The following is a 21,315-nucleotide window of genomic DNA, read 5'->3' on the forward strand; positions in this document are numbered from 1 at the left end:
AAGTCAACTTCGGAAGGGAGGGCCCTCAAGATCTAGTGGTATGGCTAAGGGAAGAGAAATAGGATTGGGCCTTTTTCTGCATGTTCTTAAAGGCGCACGGCTGGCATCAGCGGACGTCATCCGTTATAGATGATATTCTGTTATAAGCAAGTCCACTATAACGGGATTTTACTGTATTAATATTTCTACTTCAGCATTACTAAAGTTTTTTTCCCTCTTAGTGCCAACCGGCTCACAGCCTGCGCGTCTCTGCCATTACTTGCATACGGCCCTACAGTCTCATGCCCTTTTATAGGAAATTGCAGGGTGTTTCCCTATGCTAATTAGGACAAACTGGCAAGCGCTTTTACTTACGAAGACGTGGGATTCATCATTCTTAAGAACAATGGTGCGAACAATTCTACTACTTAAGAACACGTCATGAATCCAACGTAGGTTGTTCTTAAATTTCGTAGGAACAAATTTAAGAGAATTCTTAAGAAAATATTGGTGAATGAGGCCCAGTGTTTTTATGAACAGTCCTAAAATGCCACTCCATATTCCCCTTCTTTGGAATTGCAATGGTTGACTGACAGATGAGGCAAACGCATTTCGAATATGACATTGTGAAAAAATTCCATATGGAAGTGGCAGGTTTTTGGCTTCTTACTTTGGTAAGAAGCTCCCCCATTCGTTTTTATACCCTTTCTTAAGTTCAGTAGAAACAAATTGGAGGCTAACTAGGCGACTCAGTAGCTTGCTAAAGTTTTGCAGCAGCTGGCGCGGTTGAACGCGCATGTGTGGTGTGGTGACCCGTATGTCAAAATAAGATCAGATGTCAGACTGGCTGCCCTGTACAGTATGTCAATCAAGCGACAATTGTCATTGTGTGGATGCATGATAGGCTATTATCCATGCTCTATTTTTTATGCTATGCTATCTACCCACACTAACTTTGCAATCGACCAGTAGATTGCGATCTACATATTGGGCACCCCTCGTTTAGCTTCTTAGTATGTATGGGCGTGGCCTATATTTCACGCGGTGAATACAAACCAAGCGGAAAAATGGCAGAAACTGCTTCGATATTGCAGATTGTGGACGCTCCATCATCTTTGAAAGTTGACGTGTGGCAGCATTTTGGTTTCCCCGTTTTAAGAAATAACAAGAGTGAAAAGGAAACTGACAAACGCAACATAATTTGCAAATATTATCGAACGACGGTCCGCTACATTATGGGAAACACATCTAATATGAGAAGCCATTTGGCACATCACCACCCAGAAAACCTCCGATCACAACCTTCTGCAAGGAAAAGGCTGCAACCAAACTAAATGATACTAAAAGAAACTTTTTTTGTCCGACTTGCCCATAACAATCTGAGAGTCGAAGAAATTACTAGATGCATCTGTGAGTACATAGCAAAAGATTTAAGGCCCTTTTCTGTGGTCGAAAATGATGGATTTCGGAGTTAAATAAATGTGCTGGAGCCAAAGTATACTATACCATCGCGGCCACACTTCACACAGGGGTACCAGCTTTGTACCAAAAGACAAAAGTTAAGGTAAAGGAGATGCTTAAAGAAGCAGAGTGTGTCTCGATAAGCACAGATGGGTGGACTTCACGAGCTACTCAAAGCTATATTACAGTCAAGGCTCATGTAATTACAAGCAAATGGCAAATGTAGAGTTTTGTTGTACTAGAGCTGGGCGATATGGCCTAAAAATAAAATCTCTTTTTTTTTCCACAATAAATCCGATTTTCGATTTTAATCGATTTTCCCCTCCACTACTCAAAATCAAACTACAGATGACAAATAAATGGTTCAAAAGTCTTAATTTTATTTTGTTGTTTTTTTTTTTTTACTTTAGAGTTAAAGTGCAATCTGACAACTTGTGACAAGCCAAAAAATATGCTTTTAAGTGAAATGGCAGACCACGCCATTGTAAACACTTTTAGAAATTTGTAAAAACTTTTAGCATGTTAATGAATCCCGGCTTTTCCACAATATATATGGGCACTACTGTATGTCTTTTGCAATATACATCGCGACAGCGTTTATTATCGCCTTCCACCGTGCGCCATTATTATCATATGGCACACAGTTCGAAAACGTGTAAGGGACGGTTGCTTGCTTAACTTTTGATGTTGTGCTGGTGCTGCGGGTATTTTAATTTCGCTGGGAGCTGTACTTCTCCCACTCCGCTGTGTGCCTCTGCTTTAGGTGCTGGAATAAATTTGTCGTGCTGCTTCCTTCGGTTGCAACAGTTTTTAAACAGACTTTGCAACGAGGACTTGTTTGATCTGTGTCCGACGGCACAAAATCGAACCATTGCCATGTTGTTTGTGAATCCGCTACAGTGTTTGGGTACGCCACGCTAATGTACCCGTGAAGAACGGTGCGTCGCATTAGTACCGCATTTGGCGTTCGCATGTAAAATAAGTAATAAAATCGATTTTCACAAAAATACTAATCAATTAATTAATCAATAAAATCGATTTATCGCCCACCTCTATGTTCTACAAACACAGCCCATTTTCTCATCACATACTGGACTAAACATAGCAAAGGTGTTGAAATTGGCTGCTTTGGAGTGGGAACTCGATGCGACGAATAGATGTAATCATCACAGCTTTGCTGTAGTTACGGATAACGCGCGAAATATGGAAGTGGCAGTGCGGGAGGCCGGGCTGTCCCCTCACATAAAATGTTTTGCACATGCTTTAAACCTTGCTTCACATGCAGGTTTGAGCGAATGCTGCTTGCTTGGTCGAATAAGGCGGGTAATATCGTTTTTTCCCACCGCAGTTCTAACTGCCTCCGCTGTTTTGGCCACGAAACAGAAACTGTTAAAGCTGCCAATGCATAATCTGATCATGGATGTGGTCACGCGATGGAACAGCTCACTCCACATACTTGAGCGCTAGCTGGAGCAACAACAGGCAGTTGCTGTAGCACAACTGAGTGACGAAGTCAGGCGCAATGGACGCGACACAGACACTTTGGACCCAAACGACATCACAGATGCCGAGGACGTAGTAAGGCTTCTCACACCACTTAAAAAAGCAACCAGCGTGTTGTGCGATGAGTCGCGGCCTACAATCTCTTATTGTGCTCCTCAAGCACATGATAGAACAGAACATGTCACTGTGCGATGAGGACTCCACCATAATCGTCCAAATGAAGCGAGTCATACTGAAGGACTTGACTGATCAATACCAAGGGGAGCAATACCAGTCTCTGTTAGAAAGCATTGCGTTGGACCCCCGTTTCCGTAGCTTGTGGCACCTAAACCACAGAGATAGGGACCTAGTATTCAACAAATTCAAAATGAAAGCAACGCAGATGCAGAACCAGGTATTTATTTCCTCTTTTTATTTATTTTATAATTTATTTTCCATGTATGTTGCATTTGTGAACTTTTTTCTACCTTTGCTTGCTTCTACAGAACCCTAGTCAAACACAAGGGACAGAAGCTGCACTGGCCAGTCCTTCAAAGGCTGCAAGACTACTTGAGCCTGGTGATGACCTGTCACACACAGCAGATGATGGCAAGCCAAAAAGACAGCACTTGAAGATCTCCTTGGGGATTCTTTTGTTGAAAGAAAGGACGGTGCCCAGTCTCGCACTGGGATTGAAACTGAGATGAGTTTATACAGGGACATCTATTTTACTCTGACTGTCCTCTTAAATGGTGGAAAGACAATGCACATATTTACCCACTGCTGTCATTACTGGTCAAAGCATATCTCTCTATCCCAGCCACCTCAGTACCAAGTGAGAGAGTTTTTTCTACAGCAGGGGACATTGTAAATGTACCTATAGGAGACTAAAACCCCCTTACTGTCCACTCTTTCTATTAAAAAAAAAAATCCCACTAAATGTTTTCCTGTGCACTGCTTTCCTAACAAGGTTTTTAATATAAAACATACTTGGCGCTAACTTGATCTTGACGACAGTTGTTGATTTTAGGTCTAGCTTATAGATCAAAGAACAGTCATGGACTACAAAGCACTGTGTTGTAAGTCGCTCTGGAAAAGAGCGTCTGCTAAATGCTGTAAATGTAAAATTGTAAATGCCCAGAGATCCCAGCTTCTACCTGAAAATGTGGACATGTTCATATTTTTAAAAAAGAACATGTCTGATAAATGAGTTAATGTTTTTGTTGTTTGTTTAAGTTTACTTACTTGAAAAACTATAGTGCACTTGACATTTTATTTCAGGGTCAGATCTCCTTGTTTGTTTAATTGTTATATGTGACATTTAGTGGCACTGAGAAAATGCATATTTTTTTGCAGTGGTTAAAACACTGGATGTTCCTGTTCTGGTCTGTTAAACATACCTGACCAGTCAGTGCGACTTTTCTTATGATTAAAAGATCCAGCCACTGCATTAAAATTAATATTTTATAAAGGAACTACTGACTGTTTTTGTTTTAAGATTACATGCATTGTTCAGTCATTCATTGCAAAGAACAATTACCGCTAAGTTCTGGCAAATGCTTAAGGTCAGAGCTGGATATTTCACTAATGTAGAAAAGCAGAAGCACTTTATGTTAAAAGGAAGAACTAATTTGATATAAACATGTTGACTTAATTATTAAAAGAGTTTTTAATATAGTGATAATTATCGTATCATGAACCTTTTATTGCGATATTATCTTACGGTGAGTTTTTGGTATCGTTACATCCCTAATAAATAAGGGTGCTTTTCCACTGCAATGGGTACTGTACTTTAAGTACTTTGAGAAAGTACCAAAAGTACGGTACTTCAAAGTGTAGGTTTTCCACTGGCATGAAAACTGGTACTAGCACCGAATGACATCACAACGCGAGGCAGGGTATTTTGTGCCAAATTAGAAAAATGGCTGCAGTATATCAAAGGGCTGGACGATGTGCAATATTAATACCAACATCGCATGACCAGAAGTCAATGGAAAAGTATGGTACTTGGTGAGGTGGAAAATTCGAAAAGTGCTACAACTACTGCACTATTATTCAGAGAGACAATAAAAAGAAAGTTCACCGTAACCAACATCTAAGCTACAACTGCAGGGAATGTAGCGTCTTCATTTGTGTTACAACAAGAGTTTGGATTGACTCCAGCAGGACTGTTGCTAGACACAGTTTATGGAGGATTTTACCAAACCCGGCAATAAGGATAAAAAAAATAAAAAATCAATAAGCTCAAAAGTTTCTTTTTCAGTTTTTATGTTGACCATAGGGTTAAACAACACAAGCTATAGGACCACAAGGATTCCTGACATTTCCCAATGCATCCCAGTATAGCCTCCCAGAATGGAGACAGCAGGATAACAGCTATGTGAAGATGGACAGACAAAAATTGAACGGGGTAAATCAGATAGCAGATGATGCCAAACTAAATGTTAATGCTAGCTTGGTTGCTTGAATGAATATTTAAATCTTTGTTTAAATGAGGCATCTAGCTCCTCTCAAAGGTAAACTATGTTGATGTAAAAGGTAGCTGGCATCAATAAGTTATAACAATACAGTAATTGCAAACATTTTGGAAGCAGTTTTGGTCAATGACCTTGTGAAAAGTGGAAAACAAACAGTGAGAGATGACCCATTTTAAAAATGGGATATATTTTTAATTGCTGTGCACTGCAGAGTGACTTTAATGGGGGTTAATGAAGTCCTGTTTCCCCTGCAAAATATGCACATATAAAAACATAAATTTTGTGTTAAGCAGGCTGTTGACCATATACACCATCTGGCACTTAAGACTGCTGAGCAAAGAAGGTGGGCTGCACCTTCTTAATTCTATGTGTGGCCAAATTCAATCTTCAGTCTAGAACACGACAGACAGTCGAGGTGACTCTTTATGCTCAACTGATTGGTTGACACAAAACCTTGGTCTGGATGTTTACTTTCCGGACATAGGAGTGACAACTCGGAAGCAGAGGCCGCTTGTTCAGTCTCATTACAGCTGAAGAGACATATAGTCTTCAGGGGCCAAAAGATCTAATGAGACAAGGGACCATAATGCAGCAAAAAGCCTAACAGAAAGATACCTGATCATAGTGTCACTGCTGGAACCGCATTTTCAAAATACAATGACTTAATAAATCAAGAAACAATTAACTATATGTCCATGCAGGAATTGGCAAAACCATAAGAGATCAATCACAGTGCTAAATAACAGCATCACCCACGGGTACTCCCACTCCCGGTACTCCCACTCCCGGTACTCCCACTCCCGGTACTCCCACTCCCGGTACTCCCACTCCCGGTACTCCCACTCCCGGTACTCCCACTCCCCTACATTCTTGGTGCTTACATAAAACCAGGAAGGTCACAATGCTTTATGTTCTGTCTACAGTGGTGTTTAGGTCAAACTCTCTTTTGTGTAGGAGTGGAGTAGCTGTGTGGTCTGACTGGGCCAAGATTACATCCACACCACACTATACCGCATTGTGTCATTCAATGTGTCACACGAATGAACTGGTCGGTCATGACTAACCCTAAAGCAGTCCTCAATGTACTATATGCTAAATTTTAAAATGGGGGAGGAGCCAAAAAAAGATCCAAGATCACATTGGAATGAGATTTCAAAGGAGACCTTATTTACCGTCACAAACATGGGAATCATCTCTGTGACTTAAACGGCCAACAGGCAAAAACACCTCAGAGCAACAGCCTCCCTTTTCATCACTTATACTAATGTAACTATGTTAGGAAGAAGTAAACTAAATCTAACCCCAAAAAACAAGCACCGTGTTTTACCTTATTGGAAATGGAGTGCATATGTTACACTCTTTAACTAGAGATGCATGATATATCGGTTAAGATATTGACATCAACCAATATCTGTTAAAAATCAAGATAATCGGCATCAGTATGACAGGTCAGTCTCAGCTGATATTGGCAATATTTACACTTCTTCAATTTTCAAAAGTAGCAGCAACAGAGCTAAAGACAACAACTGAAATAATGCAGACGCATGAAATGGACGATCAGTTTTCTGTAGTGGAGGACTAGAGATTTCATTGGCTCATTCGCCAATTATTAGACATGTCAAAGTACTGGCCTGCAACGTGTTTAGAATTTGTTATAAAATCTGGCCCGCAGAATGATTTTTTGTTTTCAACATAACAAAAAAACAATGTAACATCATTCCGCTAATCTGTTTAACATACTGTATCATACATAATAGTCACTGAAGTCAGCTTCAGCTAAGTAATATATCTGTCCATTCATCCATCCACCCATGCATGCATCCATCCAAGGACATACAGTAGAAGAGAGTTTGACATTATGGTTCACACAACTTTATTTAAATGCAAAGGTTTTTTTTATTTTGGTGGGGGGGAGGGATGGGTCAAATTAAATCAAATATTGGGGGGTACACATCTCCCTGGTTCATTTCCCCATCCATCCATCCATCCATCCACCCATCAATCCATCAATCAATCCATCCAGGAAAGGGTCACAGTGAGCCTGAAGGCTAACCCCAGAAACACAGGGCAGAAGGTAAGGGACACACAAATGTATAATCTTGACTAGAGCTTAATCCGATATCATGGCCTACAGAGCTATCCTAGCTTATTGATTGATAGTTCCACTATTAAAAGTGAGCATATCACTCAGACCAGTATAATCTCAAGAAGAGTAAAGAAAAATCAGTCTGACCCAGGTGTCTGATACCAGCGCTAACAGTATAAAGTCGGTCCTGAACACGCTTCCCATCTCAGACTGATTTCGGGGCGCGAGTAGCGTAGCACAGCGTCCCCCCCCCCCCCCCAAGGCTGCCTTTCACATCGCACTTCGCACTTGCAGAATGGGTCTTTACATTGAGCCGATTTCTGCTACACTTGACCTTCAATACAGAATGCAATGCTGGGGGGGGGGGGGGGGGCAGCCAAAGAAAGAAATAACCTCCTGATAGCAGTTCTAAAAATCTGCTATTTTTCCCAGTTTGGATTCAGAGATGTGTTTTTAAATCTGCAGAATACCTACATTCAGTACATTTGGGATTGTGTTATGTAATGTACAGTGTCGCAGCATACTTGCAGTGTTTAATTGAGCTCCATCTACAAAAGGCCAGATATGACGGGCAGAAACTATGGTAACTAAAGCACCTTCACGCTTCTCCATAACAGACTCAGGAGAAGCGAAGGGGGCCATCAGAATGACGCAGTGTAGGATCGGAGCGAGCCTAGCCCGCCCAGGTGGGGGCTACAGTAACTGCATAGTTGTGCGCTTGCCAGAAAAAAAAAAAATGTTCTTCTCTCAGATGACAAGAAAGCCTTTCCTCCATCTCACACTCTAACATGCAGAAGCACAGAGAGAGGCGATAGAGAAAGAAGGAAAGGATACAACTCATGGAGCCAGAGAAACACATGAAGGGTAAGCAGTTGTGGCAGGGAATGCGATGGCACCTCAGCGCGGAGGGCAGACGGAGGCCTCAGGGCCCGACCTGAGGAGCACACGGACATTCCCCAAATGTAGGGGCCAGACCAGAGGCCCACCAGCACCCTAATGGGTCTAGGGGACCAAACCATAGCACAAAAAAGAGCACCAGAGCTGCTACGTTGGCTGACAGCAGTGTACAGTTTTAGTTTAAACCAGGGGCCATTTCCTTTCCCCTCATGTGAAACACGAGGACGACGTAAAACTGCAACAGGCTGAGAAACCTTTCAACAGCCGCAAACTCCTTGCATGCCACCACTGAAGTCTGAGCTCAGCAATTCAGATAAACCTTTCAAACCTAAAAATCTCAAAGAGGCTTAGGAAAAGACCCCCCCCCCAAAAAAAAAACCCCAGACTATTTTAACAATGAAGCTGCTCTTCTTTCTGCCCCCGACTCTGCTCTAGGACCTATTTGCCATGAAGAAGCTACACCACCATCATCTCATCCTCAAAAGACCTATGATGAACAGTAATTACAATTTTTTGCAAATAGGAGAGGTATCAGCATTTAAAAAGTGAAGACATTTACAGTGAACATTTAATATACATTTCCTGGAAGGTCTTTTCCTACAGAAACACCTAAATGACAGAAATCCAAAGTGTTGCACAGGTATTTGAGAAGGTCGGCACTTGAAGCAGGGTTACTCACCTCGGAATTTCTTGGGGGGGTTGTTCAGGTCTCCCGTGTCCGGCTGAACCACGCAGCGGTCATCTACAAGACTGAGAGGGAAGAGAAGTCAGGGAAATCATCAGTGAGGACACACACACACACACACACACACTAATTAAATAATGAAAACTAAATATGAAAAAACAATTTCATTAACTGAAATTAGGCTTCACAAAAAAAAGGAACTAAAACTAAAATTAAAGAAAACATCTTCGGTTTTTATTGTTATCAATTTACTTTACATACATAAATCTAGGTGGATACAATCTTTCATGTATTAGCTCTGGCAGTTTTACACCTGCAAACGGCAGGCACATGACATCACGCGCATGACATCACGAGCATGACATCACGCGCATGTCCAAAATTTGTCAATTTGTCCATCTATCATGGCGGCCGCAGCTGCCAAAGTCGAGAGGAAGCACCAGTCTGGTAGACCGCTGTCGTCTGGCTTGAGAAAAATAACAACCACGTTTCAGGAGCTACAAGTTTCTCTCAAGGTTGACAACAAATTGTTGCTTGACTTGCATCTCTATCTTTCTCACTCATCCACACACACACACAGACACACACACACACATGTGGGGTAAACATATCCTTATGGGGACCGCTCATTCATTTCAATGGGAAAAATGCTAACGCTAACTATGACAGCCTTAACCCCCACCCTGCCCTAACCATAACCATAAGTAACCTAACAAAATACAAGAGTTTTTGCATTTTTAGTTTTTTCATAGCAGTCACCGATTTTTATAAAATAGAGTTTTCCCTTATGGGGACCAGGAATCCGGTCCCCATAAGGGAAAAAAAACGGATATTTATCACGTTATGGGGACATTAGGTCCCCATAAGGATAAGTAAACCCGCTCACACACACACACACACACTTGTATTCTTTAATGTTTGTATGTCTTTGTAGGAACCGCCCATCAATTTATATGAAGAAAAACCCTAATCTCAACTCTGTCTGACCAGTACCCAGTCCTAACCTTAGCCACAAGTACAAGTCTTGGCATTTTTAGTTTTTTGATTGCATATTTTTATAAAGCTGAGTTTTCCTCTTTTGGGGACCAAGAATAGGTCCCCACAATGTCAAAATAAGTTATCACATCGTGCAGGACATTTTATCCCCACGATGTCATAAAAACCTAATCCCCCCCCCCCACACACACAATGCTGTATTTCAACAGGTGATTCATTCATAATGCAAGAAATTTTTGTTTACAATGTTGGACATAAAGCAATGATTTGCTATGGAGCTGGAGGACCAGCAGCTAGTGCTGTACAGTCCAGCTAATACCTGCATCTCAGCACAGAAGCAGAATTAGACACATTTCAATTAGAAACTGTTTACATATTTGGGCCATATCTACATTTTACGGACTGTTCTTTTGTGCAATAACAGGTGAATTTTTCTGGTTAATGACAGAAGTACATTGACTGTCATCTTTTATACTTATATTTCGTGCATGCTTGTTCGTCCTTCCTAAGTGAATACATTTTTCAAAATTGTATATTTTGAGTTTTTATTACACAATACTTTCTTACCTATGAGTGTCGCCTCTGACAAATACCTTATATTACAAAAAACTAAAAATTAACAAGAACTAAACATCCTCAAAAAAATTAACCTGAACTAAACCAACAACCCCACTTTAAAAACTAATAAAAACTAAAATGAAATTGGGGGAAAAAAAATAAAAAAATGTTCAACTGTTATACCTTTGGTTCATAGTGATAATTTCCAGTGTCCAGAGACAATGAGCAGGCATGTGCTTTGGGGGACGTGGGGGGAGCGAGGTTCAGAATGAGTATGGCCCACGTCATGAAGGAGCAGACCTCTCCCAGCTGAGCCCACTTTACTGGGAAGCACCTCACCTGGCCCACCCTTTCCCCACCACTGTTCCAGCTACCACACCTCAGAAGACAGAGTGTAGCAGTTAAGGTGTTATCAGTCACAGATACAATCACCTCTTCTAGAACACATTTGCTGCAATCCTGCGAGCAACTTAACTATTAATCTATTGCGACCTGTCCACCAACCCATCCATTTTAAATAAGGACTCATTCAATGACACTGTGTGTCCCAGGAAGTGGATGTGTAAGAGTACAAAATAGGGCTGTAAAGTTACACATATTTGTTGTGTGTTGTTCTGTTGCATTTTTTTTCAGTTTGGTGCTCACAAAGAAACTAATGAATATATTTAAGAAGTAGATGTTAAACACAAAAAATTATTGTGGCTTATTGTGGCTGCGAGTCTTAAGTGTTGCTAGTTACAGGCAGTCATAATCAGCAGTTTGGGAACATTTTGTTTTCCCAGTGATTTATACCAACACTGGAGAGACAGTAGCGGATTAGACCAAGACTGCCTCTAGGCTCTGTTATACCAAAACACATCCAACATGCTGCAAACTCAACTGAGACAAAATTGTCCGAGTGTGTGTATGACCAGAGCAGAAACAACATCTGCAAGTTAGACTCTCCGTGGCATTTTAAGTGACTTTTGTCAGGAAATTCAAGGCTGAAAAATAAATGAAATAAAAAAAATATAATTTAGGCTACAGTGCTGTTTATCACTGCAGATATGCAACTGGTGTTTAGTTAAGACTGCATCATAAGAATCAAAATTATTTTTGAATTTTTATTTATTTTACATAATTGATTTCACAACGTGCTAATAATCTTAGGTTATGCTGTTTTACAATTGTTCCAAGTTAAGTTTGCGTTTGCATTTTTAATAATAAATCATTTCAAAACCAGTTCTGTTTTCCTTGCTGTACAGATATTGCACTGAACTGTGAACCCAAAACTGAGGTTTGCACCAAACCGTGAGTTTTCTGCAGCCCTTGTACAAAATAAACAGAAAGCAAGTTCACCACAGGGTGTGGAAAAGACACAACCTCCTGAACTTGCACAGCAACCGCAGCGACACGCTTTTCTCCTGTGATCCAAACGTGGGACTCCGGACGAAGCCCATTCCGGGTGCCTGCTCAATAGCAGGTCAGCTTCAATTATTTCAAAGGCTGCAGCAGCAGTTTCCTCTTTTGAGTCATGACCTGAGATTGGTAGGAAGTCCCGTTCTTAAACACAATGATGAAGTGACTAAGGTGCGTATATTCTGTGTTTACAGTAAGGCTGCCTCGGCCAAATGGTCTCTAAAAATAGAATGTCGATGCAGAGTGTACATCTTTAGCCAAATTATGTTCCCCGTGTCCCTGGGCAGCGTGTAACTGAGCCACTGAGGATCTCATCTGAGACATAGCATTCAGCCAGCCTCCCAAGTGTCCAGGAAGAGAACAGCTGTTATGAAATGGTCCACTTAAACACACGGACGAGCCAGCACTCGAGAACCAGCCCTTTAATCAAATAGCTCCAGATTTACAGATCCTCTTAGAATCAGCTGAGGTAAATGGGGCATATTTCTGCCCCCAGAAATATGTTTTGATAGTTTGGGAATTTGTCCTTAATGACATGTTTTCCATTAAGTATATCAAATGATGTGCTTTTGTATAATCTGACTGGTCTGTTCCTTAGCAAACACAACAACAAGCAAGCAACAAAACAATTCTGTTTGTGTGAGAACACAGCATCTACTGCAGCAGCACCAGGAAACCGCATACACCAAGACCCGCATCTAGGTGCCAACCTTCCCATAGCATCTATGGGAGGGGGGGTAGTGTGTGGCTCAGAAGGTTAGACCACTGTGCCTATAACCAGAAGTTCACCAGTTCAAATCCCAGGGTCAGAAAAGTGAAAATTATATAATAAACGAACAAATAAGTTGCAATAATAAATGCTGTATGGATCTGGCCCCACCATCATATCCAGGTTGATAACATGCTCTCTCTGTGTTTGGTCCCAGCCCCTACCACAATGCATACATGTTCTCCCCATATTTGGACCTGGCCCCTCCCACCATTTTTTTATTCTCCCCATATTTGGACCCAGCCCCTCCCACCATGTTTACATGTTCTCCCCATATATGGACCTAGCTCCTCCAAGCATGCTTACATGTTCTCCCCATATTTGGACCCAGCCCCTCCCACCATGCTTACATGTTCTCTGTCCAGCTGGATTTGCGGAGCTCTCTCAGATGTTGTGGGAGTTTCTCTCTGAATACTCATTTCCCATACAGTTACTCCCGAGCCAGATAATGCAGGTAAATAGGGGCTGGTAAGTAGGGAGCGGTGAATGTGTGACTGAGTTATGGACAGAGTGAACCCCCCCCTCCCTCCGCTCTGTGTTCTTTGGGATTGGCTCCAGATCACAATGACCCCGATTGAATAAGTAGTTACTAATAATGGATGGTAATGTTATCCCAGAAGGGACAGGCGGGTAGCATTAAATCATGTAATTAGCCTAAATTTGAAAATTCCAGCTATATAAATGGATTGAGGAAAACAGAAGTAAAAAGAATAAGCAAAGTTCATATGACAATAAAAAAAACTAACATCATACTGCATGCAGCACTCCTACGGCAGAGAACTCTCCTAAACCACATGACAGGTATGTGGCTCAGAGCGTTAGGATGCTGTGGCTGCACTTAGAAGGCTGCAGGTTCAAATCCCGGCAAAGTAATGTCACCACAGAGGCCCTTGAGCAAGACCCCAACCCCATAGCTCTGGGACCTGGCTGACCACATCTTCTTAATTGTACATTGCCTTAGATAAAAGCCTCTCATGAAAAAGCAAATCCAATGTGCCTCTAGGACAGTCACAGCTGAAGGCAGGGCAATGTAACCTACTGTAGTGTCCTGATAGATGGATAGATAAATAAAGGGCATTCCTGAGCCCCTCAGGGGCATCCTGCTTTGTCCTCAAGCCCCCACATTACAAAAAGACAATGTGGCCAGCTATAAGCCACAGAAGCATGCTACAGAGTCTGCTCCTTGTTACTCTACCACCATCCTCATAATCATTTTCCACTGATTGATAAAACGCATGGCCGCGAGTTGGCGTGCACTACCCCAGGGCAATTCTCACACCACCAGTCAGATATTAAACAAACCAGCCACTGGCACAAAGCATCATGAGAATGACCCTTATTTTACACGGTGCCGAGATGCAGGAAATCTCATGGATCCACGTTAATGGGTAGCTGAGCTTCAGGAGACCCATGGCTACTTTGCCAACTACCTTCACACCATCGTTTGGTAACATAAACAAACAAACAAACAAATAAATAAACAAATAAATAAATAAACAGAATTTGTGACTCTTCCTCATCGCTGAATGGCCGTGGGTGTTACTGTTTTGTGTGTGTGTGTGTGTGTGCGCGTGTGTGTGTGTGTGTGTGTGTGTGTGTGTGTGTGTGTGTGTGTGTGTGTATGCATGGGTGTCTCCCTATCTTGGGGACCATGGCGACAGTACGAATCTGAGCCCTAGGATGAGACAGCATGGACACGCTCCACAACTGTGACATTTCAAAGCGCCACCCCACCCCGCCGCCACAAGCGAAAAATGACAAGTCAGAAGTCCTCTGCCCCTGGTAGGGCAAACGGCCACCTTTGTGGGCCAGATGACTCAGCAGGAACTCGTGCCTGGGCCAGAGTGACACAGGAAGCGTGGCAAGCGGCACGGACACCATGTTCTGCCGAGCAGCACTCAGACTGGCCCTAGCTCATGCCGTCAGTCCAGCAGGCTTTGCATGACCATTACATGCTTCAGGCGGTGAGTGTGGAGATGAAAGAGGTTGTTCCCTACCTCCCTCCTTAACCAGCCACCTGCTCTCACACATCTTTCCTCCTGTCCTCCTTCACCACTCATTTCATCTTTCACCTTTTCCTTCTCATTTTCTCTGCTTTCTATCATCTCCTCTATCTTCCTCTATATTTAATCTCCTTCCCTTACCTTTTCACCTCCATTGTTCTTATATTTTCTGACTCTCAACCTCCCATATTATCAACTCTTACAACTCATATGGTATAATTACTTGCCACTCCAAGCCCACTGAAGACAAACACTGTACCACAGCAACAAGACAAAACTGGCGATTGACCAAGATGTTCCTTATTATGAAAAAACAAAGGATGACAGGCACAGCACAGCGGAGACAACCTTCAAGAACAACTAGTTACAGAACCGGAAAAATCACTACATTCCAGGTGCATTCTGGGTTATGACACCAGAAAATCACGAAGCATTCCCAGTGCATAGCAAGACCATGGCAAGGCTTCTGCAGGTCTGGACTCATCAGCTCACTGTGGTTTCAAGCTTTTGTTCCAGATAATTAACTTTGATTGCACTGCTGACTGAATCAATCCATTCAAATCACATTAAACTGAAGTCACCAACCCTATGCAACCCTATGCAAATGGATACATTAATATTTAGGCTAAAACCTTTAAGAACTCTGGCAAAACTTTAATGCAAGCAGCTGTAGAGGTATCGGTAACAGATGTCCCCAATATGCCAGTTCTGTTAGTCATTCAACTGAAGAACTGAATACAATTCATCTGATCTTGATGAACATAAATTATGCTTGAAAATAAAGTGCAAATGGTATGTTAGTGGCACAAATGCTTCTTACAGTATTCAAAATTCTGTAAGGCACATTAACGTGATGTTAACAGGGTCAAAGGCCCCTTGGCTATTTGAACTGTTCGGGGGTGGGGGGTGGCTACAGGAAACGCTGTTCATTGGGGTAGGGAGGTATATAAAATGTTAATAAACAAGGTTAGCTGAAGTCCCTTATTAGCAGCCTGACTATGTCTGTGCATCAAAATGCCTCTGTCAATTTTACACAAGAACGTACATGGTAAGATCGGAGGTGATACGTCAGTTTTAATTCAGCTCTCTTTTTTTTCTCCATTCCAGGGATTCTCTGAACAAACATGAATACAAATTCTAACAAAACTCACACCAGAAGAATGACTGAGAATGAAGCAGAGTGCAGCTGAATCTAAAACTTGCAAAGGCAGGAGCGACTTGGAAAAATTACTGTACTCCATGCTAAAGGCTATTATGGTCTCATAGAGGGGAGGCAGCATCCAGCATGACATGGGGTGTGTGTCTCTACAGGTGTGGGGGGGGGGGGGCAAAGGGCAAATGTTCTGCTTAACCTTGGAGCCTTGAAGACAAAGAGCTAAGGGCTTAGGGACCCAAGATTTCCATTGTCAACAAGCTATTAAGTTGAGTGCACAACTACAGGTGTGCAACTCCCTGGAAGCCAAGTCACACAATAATAATGAAGATGATGATGCAGAGAGAGGCTGAAAGGGCCACACTTACCCCAGTGTGCTGATGAAGCCATTGGTTGACCCTTCGGCATAGAGGGAACAGATGTCCCCAATATGCAAAAAACTAGACATCTTGTCTGACATTTTTGCACCCTGGACTGTGTCTGAAACGGGAAGAGAAAACAGCATTTGAGTGACATCAAAAATGACAAAAAAAAACCCAACAATGTGGCCACTTCATTTATAACGGAGGCATTTCATTCAAACTTAATATGCCAAGATAAACGACCGTGACATTCACAGCATGGTGCTATAAATGACGACACGATCACTGAGAAAAGGTGCATCCCTTTAATGACTACTGTTTGAATTACAGCACTGAGCAAAGGCAATGGCCCAAAGGTCAGGAGGAGGGAGCGGTGAAGTTGGGGAGAGCAAACACTTCTCTGGTCAATCCACCCAGGAGTGATGGTGACAGACATCAGACAAGGCCTGGTCGTTCAGAAAGTGGAGCATCCAAAGACCCGCGGCATGTTCAGCTGCACGCATGTGAGCCACTCTCTCACTCTGTCAGAGAACCTCACAGGGACCACTGGCCATCTAGCGAAGTACACAAATGGCCCAAAAACCTCGTCGAGGGCAGGACGTGCTGGTTTTGTGCCCGACTGACATTTTTCAAAAGGAGGGAAGAAGGTGATTAGTGTTCAGTGTAAGCCAGCAAGGGAGCTCAGCAGATAAACTCCATACATTGTTCCCATGGGGGCAGTAAACAGGCTACAGCATAGACTGTTTTTATTCAATTTACAAGAGCACTCGACCATTTAGTACTCAGAGCTTTGGATTTACACATAGAGAATGCCATACAGTAATTAAGGCCATTGCAAAAGCACGCCAGACTCCGGCATCTACATGTGCTCTGTGGAGACTTCAGCCCTGTAGAACCAGAGACTAGTCTAGGGTGGAGGTGTGGCTTCAGGAACTGGCCACAGTGGACACCACCATAGCCAGCAAACGCTGTTTACAAAACACCTTGACCATCAGAGCCACTGTGCAGCAAAAGGTTCAGGCCGATGATACAGACCAAACTTACAGGAATATCACACCTGTACAAAGAGCAGCTTTGAAGAAGACTAATCTATGCTAATTAATGGACTCATTCTGTATTCAGCAGACACTCCAAGTCCTTAGACCAGAACTGCCTTACCAGTATGGCATCTGCACTGGTCTCATCCACTAACTCATTACCCAGGCAATAACAGTTACATGTTAAAATTCTTTACTCTATAAATACCGTACTCCTACCATATAACCACAATATCACCTCTTCAAGGAAAATAATGTAAACTATACATGTATTAACAAGCAGGTTAAGAGTTCCTCCAGCCTAACAGAACATGATTATAAAGTGTGGTCTATATCTACGACTCCTTGTCTAATATTGACAGCACGCAAATTTGTAAATACACTGTTAATACTCCTCCTTGTACAACAATAATCACGCGCTTATTTATAAAAACATTGTTAATACTCCGTGACCAGGACTGACAACGTTTTAATTTGTACAAACACCGTTAAGACTAGTTTCTCTCAAACACCGACACCACGTTTTGTTGCAAGTAAATCGTTAAACTCCTCCTGGCGCAGCACTGACAGCATGCGTTATTTATGAATGTATGTTTAAGAGGGTCCGTCTGGTCTCGGGTACATCCTGCGACTCACCGATGCGCACTTATTGTACAGGCGACCCCCGGCTGAATGATCACGCTGAACTCCGCAGGAAAAGCAGAGTTAAAGCCGGAGTTTGCACAGCCTGTGCGCCCACAGCAAACTTTCAGACCATTTCAGGACCGCACATGGTTCGGATCGCCTAGTAGCAGATGAACAAGGCAGTCTGCTCTCTTTTAAACCCGTTTTACTATGGTATCAGAACCGAGAAGGACGTACTACGATCGCGATATGCCTTTGAGCATATAAACAACTGTCCAAACAAGACAGCGACCCTCCAGTTGATGGACATGCCGGCGGATGAGACGTGGAGCGCCTCCCGTTTAGGCGCTATATAAACAGGTTCAGCGGACGATCCGCGTAAGGAGTCGCATCCCCATCTGATACAAAGTAACAGCTACCGGTCCATCGGTAACATAGCTGGAGATATCTTCCAGTGTCCGGGTGCTTTACCTTTCTTAGGGACCGCGGCTGAAGACTGATCAGTGCAAGGCAATGTCCACGGCGCTACCCTCGTTTAATCCCATCATATTCAAACCCCGGTCAGAGAACAGCAGGCAAATCACCATAGACCAACTCCACATGAGCTCTGCGGACCCGCCTGCTTTCGGCCGGATTTATAGCGGCTTGGCTGCATGGGAAATGTTGTTTCGGCGCTAAACCGTTTAGCGGGGAAAGTGACGAAACGGCAGCACTATATATAACCGCGATTTACTACAAGTCCCAGTATGCTATCCAGTTTGCGGGTATTTAAAGAAGTATCTGCCCATTAACTACTCCGAGTAGGTTAAATAGAGTATGGTGATGAAAACAACATCGTCAAAAAGAATGATAGTAAATCTCACACAATCTTACACAGTTATGTAACACAGCACACATATTTTCACCTGTATATCTTTCTGGTCAGTGATGTCAATATATAATTTTCCTTAAAAATTCAGTGAAACTTTCAAAAGTATCACATATAATTAGTAATGCTGCGTTGTAGGGAGACGACTGTTAATCGTGGTCAATATTTTACTTAGGCCCGTTGAACACGTGATATCTATAAGGTTAGCATTAAAGTGAAAAGTATGAAATCAATGCAATAGTTTTGGGGAGCGTAGGTTATAAAATCAGCTGACTGATCACATGACCCATTCCTTTGCATAAAACATGGCTTCACACATGTTGACATCAGAGGTATCATTAGGCCCATATTAATTAATATACACTAAATAGTTTAATAATGATGGTCATTTCTTTCAGACCCTTCTAATAAAAGGTTAGCCCTCCTTCATCAATCTCTAATGACGCTCCTGGATGACATGGTTGCTGCCCTTTATCTACAGCAATGTCTTTTTGGTCCTTTTTTAAAATATATGACATGCCTGATAAGGTGTCAGTTCTGATGTCAGCTCCAGAGACACTCCTGCTGTCTGTTTTCAAAGACTCATTATCTAGGCCCCTCTCCATGAAAATCGATGTTCGCATCGAGCGAGGAATCCATTCGCCCGTCCAAGCAGACAGCTGTCAAGCACACAACACTTAATAGGAAAGCCTGCAGATAATTAAGGAGGTGCAGACGCTCTTGTCTGCTGAGGGACTGACCCTTTGTTCTGTTTAAATGCAGAATACAGCTGAAATTAGCATGTTTAATAGCTTGGTTGGGTTTCATCATTTTCTCAGACCATGCAGAAAAACACTCATCTGCGCTTTAATAATTAATATTTGCTCTGACAACAATGTGCTCCAGCTGTGGGGTACACAACCCAGGATGACCAACCCCCCTCCCTCCCCACATTAATACCCACCCATCCCCAGTATATCAGACCTTTACAGTTCATAGGAAATTGACGTCGCTGGGGTTGTACTATCCCAGCCTCCTGTTGTGTTTTATTATCTATAATTTCCCTCATTTTGTGTAATGACAAAACTGTTAAAAGTTGGAAGTGGCGTACAGACTGATTTATCAGCATGCCTGGCTTGCATATAGAAAAAAAACCTCTTGCTGATAAAGAAAAACATCAAGAGATATTGTGAGCACCTGCAGACAAGGCAGAAGCTGCCACTTCAGGTCAACTTCCCACAAGACTTCACCTTCCTCTGCATCTGTGTATAGCTGGGACTGAAATTTCCATGGAAGTAGCTGGTCCTTAAATTACAGACATTATTACTTAAATCTGTCATTCATATGTTTTGTCAGTTCCGAGCCATGCTTAATACTCTGGCCTTTTCAGACACCATATCTGAAAATAACCACACCTGCTTGAAAGTAACTAGCTGATTTCCCCATCTGGTATTTGCTAAGGTTCATTGGAACAGCACCTCATTAGTGTAAATGTCATAACTAGATAAAAACAAAATGTACAAATGTGATTCAGCAGAGCCAGTGATGGCCAGAAAGGTCCTGTTTGTGAATCCACTGAGCACACTGACATTTAGCATTCACCGGAGATGACCCACTTAAAGAAATGTTTTTTTTGTCTAATTAGTTCATCAGTGTTTCTTTACATTTGTGGAAAGGGAGAATTCCATGTTCTCTCTGTTATTCACTTAATGGGCGTTAAAGAATGTTTGCTGACCTTCTGGATGTTCTTGCTGGAAGGAGCTTTATGGTCACCCACAGTGTTGCCAACTTTGGTCAGCTGGCTGGCATGAGGTTTTCAATTCGAGATAAGTCTGCACACACATGCACATACATTACCATGTATGTATCAGTTTTATTACCTTGTAAATAGTCTGTAGGGTTTGCAAACTACCCAACACTTTTGATGTAGCTAATTTTAGGTTTATAATGGAATAATATAGATTTGCTGTATGATTTTTGTGTGAGCATGAGAGTCAATAAGCATGTGTGTCACGCCAGATGCGTTAGAATTGGCAGCCCTGCATTCCCCAGAAGCCTTGTCCACCTCGCAGGAATGACTGTGCCCCCCTTGAGTCAATGCAGGCTTATCCAGGCGGATGTAGACCGGTGGCACCTGACAGTATGACTATCACCCTGTAGGAGTGGATACTGCTCACTGCTTTCTGCTCTAGCCACACACATGAACTGATGGCCAATAAACCAGTTCCAGCTGATCCACTTTTACATTTGACCCATTAAAATCCACCCCGTCCCCTTGTTTTTTCATCCTTAAAATTGGAACACAGACCTATTGATGAAGTTTGGCAAAGATGCTGGGACACACAGAACGTGGCCGGCCATATGGGAGCTGGGCAGGATCTCCCCGGAGAAGAGATTCATCTAGAAGTGCCCCGGGTTGGTGCTAGACCCCAATATTGCTTGAGCTCATTGATTTGAAGATTAAAAATAACCTTTGACGAATAAATAGTGTCTGGAGCAGG

At 42.4% G+C, this 21,315-nt stretch overlaps 1 protein-coding gene across 8 annotated transcripts in view; it reads right to left on the reverse strand.

Annotated features, from left to right (window-relative positions):
* The window catches only part of itpr1b (inositol 1,4,5-trisphosphate receptor, type 1b), a 90,713-nt gene extending 72,125 nt beyond the window's left edge, over positions 1-18,588 (reverse strand). For all 8 annotated transcript variants that reach the window (XM_072715301.1, XM_072715302.1, XM_072715300.1 and 5 more), the window contains exons 1-3: positions 18,439-18,588; positions 16,313-16,424; positions 9,062-9,132 (exon numbers count right to left, since the gene is read on the reverse strand). In XM_072715301.1, coding sequence (XP_072571402.1) covers positions 9,062-9,132; positions 16,313-16,404 — 163 coding nt within the window. In that variant the 5' untranslated portion in view covers positions 16,405-16,424; positions 18,439-18,588. The remainder of the gene's footprint in view (positions 1-9,061; positions 9,133-16,312; positions 16,425-18,438) is intronic.
* Between the last annotated feature and the right edge of the window lie 2,727 nt (positions 18,589-21,315).

This window comes from Paramormyrops kingsleyae, chromosome 8 (genome assembly GCF_048594095.1).
Source record: "Paramormyrops kingsleyae isolate MSU_618 chromosome 8, PKINGS_0.4, whole genome shotgun sequence".
NCBI classification, from domain to species: domain Eukaryota; kingdom Metazoa; phylum Chordata; class Actinopteri; order Osteoglossiformes; family Mormyridae; genus Paramormyrops; species Paramormyrops kingsleyae.